This window comes from Asparagus officinalis, chromosome 5 (genome assembly GCF_001876935.1).
Source record: "Asparagus officinalis chromosome 5, Aspof.V1, whole genome shotgun sequence".
In the NCBI taxonomy this organism is placed as follows: domain Eukaryota; kingdom Viridiplantae; phylum Streptophyta; class Magnoliopsida; order Asparagales; family Asparagaceae; genus Asparagus; species Asparagus officinalis.
In genome coordinates this window covers 100,199,194-100,207,717 of record NC_033798.1, presented here as the reverse complement: position 1 = coordinate 100,207,717, position 8,524 = coordinate 100,199,194, and the positions used below count along the sequence as shown (strand labels likewise).

Sequence of the window (8,524 nt, the reverse complement as noted above, 5' to 3'; positions counted from 1 at the left end):
CGCTTGCCTGCAGCCCTGTTCGCCTGTAAGGATCTCGGGCTCGCCGGAGTAAAGGTATGGTCTTCACCCCAATTCCAACAATTTCCCACATGGAGACCAAACCGACGACAGTAGGCTATCTTAACAAGCATTGACTCATGTGTGGCTCCGCCCTCACATCTATGCATGAATGTCAACTGAAGTTACGCACAACTCTAGTTTCTGAATGGTCACCGTCTTTGTTAACATATTTGCTGGATTTTTACTTCCTAGAATCTTCTCTAGTTTCAACATGTCATCTTCCAACAGGGATTTGATGAAGTGGTATCGAAGCCCAATATGCTTCGTTCTAGTATAAAATGCAGAATTCTTAGCCAAGTGAATAGAACTCTGACAATCGTTGTGCAAGACATTCCTCTCCTGTTTGAATCCCAGCTCAGTTAACAAACCTGAAGCCATATCATCTCTTTACTGGCTTCAGTCACTGCTACATACTTAGCTTCTGTAGTGGATAGAGTAACAATCTTCTGTATCTATAACATCCAACTGACAGCTGTAGTTCCGATAGTGAATACATAGCCGGTGATGCTTCTTTGGTGATCAACTTCGCCGCCGAAGTCTGCATCTACGTACCCTTGTACTTCCACCTCTCCCTTAACAAAGTGCAAATACTTCTGTATGGTGCCTTGTAGATACCTCAGAATTCACTTGACCGCTTCCCAATGAGTTTTTCCTAGATTCGACATAAATTGGCTGACCACTCCCACTGCATGACCAATGTCTTGTCTCGTACAGACCATTACGTACGTACATCAAACTTCCGATAACTGAGGCGTAAGGGACCTTAGCCATACTCTCTTTCTCTTCTTCTGACTGAGAAGACTGATCCTTCGATAGACGAAAATGGCTGGCCAATGGTATGCTCACTGGCTTGGCGTCACCCTTGTTGAATCTTTGCAAAACACGGTTGATGTACTCCGTCTGAGATAACTGCAAGAGACCTCTCTTCTTATCTCTCGTGATTTGCATTCCAAGAACTTCTTTGCTGGACCCAAGTCCTTCATGTCAAACTCCTTTGACAGCTGCTGCTTCAAACTCCTGATATCCTCCATATCTGCACTTGCAACCAACATATCATCAACATATAATAGTAGGATGATATAGCTGGACTGATATCTTTTGAAGTAGCAACAGTGGTCGGCGTTGTACTTTTGGAAACATTCCTTGTGCATAAAGCCGTCAAACTTTCTGTACCACTGTCTTGGGGCTTGTTTCAGGCCATACAAGCTTTTCTTGAGTCTGCACACCAGATTCTTCTTCTTTTCTTCTGAGAAACCTTCTGACTGGTGCATGTATATCTCCTCTTCTAGATCTCCGTGAAGAAACGTCGTCTTCACGTATAACTGGTCGAGATGAAGATCTTTAATAGCTACAATACTTATCACTGTTCTGATAGTATTTAGCTTCACCACGGGAGCGAAAATATCGGTGTAGTCAATTCCTTCCTTCTGCTGGAATCATTTGATAACTAGTCGTGCCTTATATCTTTTGGAACCATCCTGCTCCTCTTTCACCCGGTATACCCATTTATTGTGGAGTGCCTTCTTACCCGTGGACAACTCAGCTAGTTCCCACGTCTGGTTTGAGATGAGAGACTTCATCTCATCTTTTATGGTAAGCTCCCACTTGCTCGCATCTCCACTCTGACAAGCTTCATCATAGCTTTCAGGCTCCCCTTCATTTAACAACAACAGATAGTTCATGTATCAACAACAGATAGTTCATGTATCTCCTGTTAGGCACAGGAGGCCGTGAAGATCTTCTCAATATCGGAGCTGGTGTGTCGGGCTCTTGCATACCATCTTGTCCAACTAGCTCTTTTGGCTGAGGATCTTTTGCATTGGGTTCTTCCGAGAGGTTACTCGGGATATCATCTGCATCTACAAATATTGACTCTCTCTCTGAGTCGTCTGTCTTGTGCTTGTCCTTGTACATCACCTTCTCGTTGAATATCACATCTCTACTCCTGATCACCTTCTTGTTTTCGTTATCTCAAATGCGGTAGCCGAACTCATCTTCACCATAGCTGATAAAAGTGTATTTCTTGGACTTGGGATCAAGCTTATTCTTGCATTGATCACTAATATGCACGTAAGATACACAACCAAAAACTTTGAGATGTGAAAGTTTTATCTCCTTTCCGCACCACATCTCCTCTGGTATTCTGTACTCCAATGGAACCGATGGACCTCGGTTGATCAAGTAAGCTGATGAATTGTTTGTTTCTGCCCAGAACTGCTTCAGTAGGTCTGACTGTACCCGAATGATTCTGGCTCTCTCTGTCAACGTTCGGTTCATCAGCTTAGGTACACCATTTTGCTGAGGCGTGTCGGGTATGGTTCTCTCCATTCTGATCCCATGCTCATAGCAGAACTTCTTGAATCCAATTTCTTCATACTCACCGCCATTGTCGGTCCTAAGTTTCTTTATTCTCAGACCGGTCTCATTCTTGACCATAGCTTTCCATCTCCCAAAAGCTTCAAATACTTCTGACTTATGCTTCAGAAAGTAGACCCACACTTTTCGAGAGTGATCATCAATAAAAGTCACAAAGTAGTGTTTTCCACCAATGGACGCGGTGGTGGTTGGTCTCCAAACATCTGAGTGAACGAGTTCTAGCTTCTCTTTCCTGAGGGTTCTACCACTTGTCTGAAAGCTGACTCTCTTTTACTTTCCAAGTATGCATTCTTCATACATATCTAAATCAACTGATTCTAGACCTGGGAGTTTTCCCTTTGTGTGCATGATCTTCATCCCCTTCTTACTCATATGACCGAGTCTCTGGTGCCACAGATTTGAAGTCTCATTGCCTGCTACAACTAAGATCAAACAAAGTACAACTGCTATCATATACAGGGTACCAGTCTTTTTACCTCGGGCAATCGTCATGGCGCCCTTTGAGATCTTCCAATCATCTCCATGGAAGATCGTAGTGTATCCTTCGCCAGCCAACTGGCCTACAGATATTAAGTTCTTTCGCAAGTCGAGAATATGCCTGACATCCCTTCAGCTCCTATACTTACCCATTCAACTTAAGTTTTACTACACCTTTACCCACAATAATACATGGTTGATCATCACCAAGGTATATGTATCCAAGATTTCCGGGAACATACTTCTCGAAGAATTCTTTCTGAGAAGTAGCATGGAACAACGCTCCTGAATCTAACACACAAGATTCCTCCTTGCTCTCCAAAGAACATACCAATGCGTCGTCTCCTCCTGAGGTGGAAGTGACATTCACCTCTACCTTTGCCTCCTTCTCCTTCTATGCACCCTTTCACTGATTCTTGTAATGCCCGGTCTTTTTATAATTCCAACACTCGATAGCTTTCGAGCTGTTGCTTGGATTCCTTGACTTGGACCTCCTGTCCTTTGATCTACCTTTGTAGTTTGATTTGCCTCGTCCGTTCCCTCTGGTTGAATTTCTACCTCTTGACTCTGTATGTAATACTGAAGAGGTTGCAGCTTCACCTGACTCTCTCCGTCGGATCTCCTCACTGAGAACCAAATCACAAACGTCGTCGAACTTAAACTTTTTGCTTCCCGACGAGCTACTCACAGCTGTGATTGTAGCGTTCCAACTCTCTGGTAGAGAGGACAAAAGTATCAACGCCCGAACTTCCTCATCAAACTTAATTTCAATTGAACTCAATTGGGTTGTGACCGTGTTGATTTCATTGAGGTGTTGTGCTACTGATGCGCCTTCCGCCATTCTCAGGTTGAATAACCGCCGCATCAAATAAACTTTGTTCGTGGCTGATGGCTTCTCATACATATTTGAGAGTGCTGCCATAAGACCCGTCATGGTCATCTCCTTCGCAATATTTAATGCAACATTACGAGTCAACATCAATCTGATAACTCCGAGGGCTTGTCTGTCTAGAAGGATCCACTCATCTCCCTTCATCGACTCCGGCTTCTTCCCCGATAGTGGTTGATATAGATTTTTCTGATACAGATATTTCTCTATCTGCATTTTCCAGAATCCAAAATCTGTTCCATCAAACTTCTCAAGTCTCATTTTTCCTTCATCTATGGACATGGCTCCCACTCGAATCTGACTTCCTCTAGATCATTTCACGCTCTGATACCAGTTGTTAGGAATTTTACGTCGAAACCCCTAAACAGCAGAAATGCGGAATAGAGAAAATACACCAAGGTTTAACGAGGTTCGACAACTGCCTACGTCCTCAGGAGCCACATAGTAAATTTCTTATTAATCAAACAAGAAATTACAAACTTAGAGCATATCTCAAACTTGAGATATCTCAATAAATACAATCTTCATTGTAGCTACAGTGAAGATTCTCCTCTCATAAATATTCTCTTTCTTAAACTCTCTCTTTAATTTTCTTTAAAGTCCCCCCTCCAAATCGCTGTAGAGAGAGAGAGAGAGAGAGAGAGAGAGAGAGAGAGAGAGCAGAGGAGAAATTACATCTGGGAGGAGAAGAAGCGCCGCCAAAAGATCGCGAGAAGAACAGCGATATCGGGCTCTGGGGTTTCCCTTTTATAGGGAAACCCTAGCTGAGCTGTCGACAGTCTGGATCCGTCACGAGCTCGCCTGCTCTAAACTCGCCTGCATCGCTTCGTCCTCGCCTGTAAAGGCCCCGAGCTCGCCTACAGATCCTTCCCGCCAGATCCCAAACTCGCCAGCAAGGAGCCACCCGAGCTCGCCTACAGATCTCGTGCTCGCCTACGTGTCCACGACTTCGCCTGAAGCCGCCACGATTTCGAGCTCACCTCGCCTACAGCCCCGCTCTCCTGCAAGGATCTCGAGCTCGCTGGAGTAAAGGTATGGTCTTCACCCCAATTCCAACAGTTTTCAACAATTGCGGCTGATTTGAGCCGAAGAAAATGATAGAGGGAGGTCGTTGTCAAGAGGTCGCCCTCACTTTTCTTCTCCTGCGGGATTCTCACAATCTCTCACTCTTTTAAAAAAACTCTCAGTTTGTTTACAACCAGAGATAGAGAGCTACACAAAAGGAAGTTCTCTCAAATTTTGTATGTGCGTTGCATTGAGAGATTGAATATAGTGAAACTCCTCTCTTGCCGTGGACGTAGATCAATTTGATCGAACCACGTAAATTCTCGTGTGATTGTGTTTCTTTTTATTTTCTGTTTGGAGTTTTCATTTTGATATTCTTTATCAAACCGCTACGGAATTGTCTCAACAGTAAGTTCAAACATCAAGAATTATAAATACTTTCAGATTGGTGCATGATGGGGACTTCTTAGCTCCTATAAGATCAATAATTCAGCTTAATGTGATCCATCATCATGTAGACAAGTATTATGCGACAAGTATAATTAGCTTACCTAGCTGTCGTCAAAGCAGTTAGGCGCGAAACTGTAAAATAGCATGATTTACTTTGTGAAGTGCCTTCACAAGCATTTGTGAAGAAATGCTTAATTGATCAACCGATCCTTGACCAAGTAAGATTTTTTTCAGTAGGAAAAGTATGAGCTTAACCAAGTGACACGAGAAGCAGAAGAGAACACACAGCACAGCTCTAAAAACAAATTTCTCATGCTCCTAAACAATCCACCTAACTTCAAATCACTTCTCCACTAAAATCAGACAAAAGCAACATCAAGCAAACTGGCAGGAGAGACGCTCAAGTAAGAGCAAGAAATGACAGCAAGCCGAATTTAAATGTTAAAGCCAAGCCAGAACAGTAGTAAAGCTAAAATCTAGTAAGTGTACATATTGGACCATTACAGCATGCATGATAACTCATGGTATAACTAATGATTTATGCCCTTGTGCACCTCAAAATGAAGCCATCAAAAAACACAAGAGGGATGAACCATTTACCTAATTTTAGCACATGCACGGATTATAAATACATAAATTCACAATAAATTCACAAGGCAAACACCGAAAGATAGACGTATTCCGAATAGTCACTTGAAGACTCATGTCACTTGCCCCAGGGAGAAAGGATTGAGCCGGACTAGGTAGGAAAAGATGAGAGGGAGGATTCCTTAAGAATTGTCATGTATTCCTTGCTGCAAATGCCAAAGGAGCAGACCTTTCGCTAATTTTAACACATGAAGAGATTATAACAACACAACTAACGACAAATTTACGATAAGTTCACGAGACAAACACCACATAATAAATTCATAATGGTTATCTTAAAGGCTCGTATCAAGAGGAAAAGGGCGGAGGGGGAGACCTCATTATGACTGATCGTGTAAAGAAACTTGATCCTCATGCTCCTTAGCATTTCCCTTACGATCATTCTCAAACCTCGAAATTGTAAACCATTTCATCTCCACCCCGACTGCGGCTCCTGCTGCCGCTACATCCCCCTTAATCGCCATCTCAACTAAAATCTTTCCAACTATTGGCCCCATCTTGAATCCGTGCCCAGAAAACCCTCCAGCCACCACCACATCCCTACCAAACTCCCTCCCAACAAAATCCAATACAAAATCCCCATCAGGAGTCATAGAATACAGACATCTTTGCATCATCACAGGCTTGTCGAACATGACACAACCGGGCATCACCTTTTCAATCCACTTCCCAACAGGCTCCACCAGAGAACCAACACAAGAGTCTGACCCCAAGCTCCAATTTCTCTTGTCTGGGTCGCACAGGTGACCCCCGTGCATTGCAATCTTGACTAGCCCGGGGAAGTCTATTGATGGTGTGCCGTAGATATAGGGATCACCGTAGTTCGCAAATGACGGAAAACCACTTCCCGGAACTAGGGTCTTCTCAAAGCTTTCTCTGATTTTCCAATAGCAAACGAGAGTGTGAAGCGGCTGGATGCGGCTGGATCGGTAAATCCAGCCGGGCTGCTGTTTTAACTAGCTTTCGAGTCCAAGCTCCGGCAGTCACCACACACTTATTCCCCCGGAACCTACGGCCATTGACGGTTGAGACCACGACTCCATTGCCATCATCAGCTTTCTTGATATCAACCGCTTCTTCGTGGTCTCTGAGAACAGCACCTCTCTTGATGGCGAGTGCCTGGAACATGGCTACTGCCTTTGTTGGCTTAATCACTCCACCTTCAGTAGCCAATCCGATCCACCCCTCAGGCATCTCAAACGAGCAACCAAATTTCTCGGAAACCTGAGACTCGTTCAAGACTCGTACATCGATGGAATGAGAGTTACAACTAGAAATGACAGACTGTAGGCTCTTGTTACAGGCTGGGCCTAAATCAAAATGTGGGGTTTTAGTAATGACCCGGTACCCAATTTCAGACTCGGCTTCTTCCCAGAGGCGGAAAGACTCGATCACCATGGGAACGTAGTAGGGTTCAGGGTAAGTGTAACGGATCGTTCGTGACTCTCCGTGGGAGGAGCCAAGATGGTGAAGGAAGTCGAACTGCTCCAAGAGAAGAACGTTGAGGCCACGCTTTGCCGCCTCGTAAGCGGTGCAGCTCCCCATGATCCCTGCACCAATGATGATAACATCAAAGTGATCACCAGCAACCTCCATTATACTCTTATCTTCTGCTGAGCGGATTTTTTTCGGTGCTAGGAGGATTTACAGGTTTTTAACAAAGAGGACAATTTCAGAAATGTCAGTAAGGATGGATTTTGGATTCTCTTTGCACTAAATAGATAGTGAAGATCCTACTACTTCCATCATACTCTTATTCATTCAATGAATGGTTATGATTTGAATTGAATAAGCGTTAATAGCTAGCGATAAGATCGTGTCCTCATGCTAACAAACTATGGCCCAGCTCTGCAGCCAGAAACAAAAAGTGCCTACTGAGCCGTGACTCTTTGAGGCAAAGAGACAAATAACTTATGCAGAAGTATAAGAACCGTTTAGAGATAATGAATACAAACTTGTCTTGTCCAAACCAAGACTTTTCTTTCAACTTAGTGACAGCTCAGATTCAAGTTCAGATACAACCTTGACATAATAACAGTGTTGTAAGATGTAGATGTGTTAGGTTTGGTTCTACTCTTTGGATTCTGCAGCAGATCATGAATGTAAATTTAACATCATAAACGGATTAAGTTGATGAAGTAGAATTTTAGAAAAAAAAATTTAAGGAAAAAGTAAAAACAAAAAAAATTAAGCAAGGTAAAACCTAGGAGCCATAGACGAAGTAGGGTTGAGCCTGGTGTTGTGCGCAGCGGAATTCAAACACAAAAGAGCATGAACAAGCGAGATCGAATCACAAACAATAAACCAACACAAGCACCACAGCAAGACAACGAATTTTACGTGGAACAAGCGAGATCGAATCACAAACAATAAACCAACACAAGCACCACAGCAAGACAACGAATTTTACGTGGTTCGGCAAGTTGCCTACGTCCACGGGAAAACCAACACAAGCACCACAGCAAGACAACGAATTTTACGTGGTTCGGCAAGTTGCCTACGTCCACGGGACAAGGAGAGAAGAGTTTTTACTATTAGAGAGAAAGAGAATACAACTAGGGTTTACAATCTTACAAAATCTCACAAATAAACCCTCAAACAAAGCTCTCAAATATCTCA

General features: G+C 43.4%; 1 protein-coding gene across 1 annotated transcript; it reads right to left on the bottom strand.

The window, feature by feature from the left end:
• On the bottom strand, positions 6,024–7,646 carry LOC109840383 (probable sarcosine oxidase). Its single transcript, XM_020409010.1, is given in 2 exon segments — positions 6,024–6,831; positions 6,833–7,646. Coding segments are annotated over 2 exon segments (1,275 nt in total). The 5' UTR covers positions 7,502–7,646; the 3' UTR covers positions 6,024–6,225.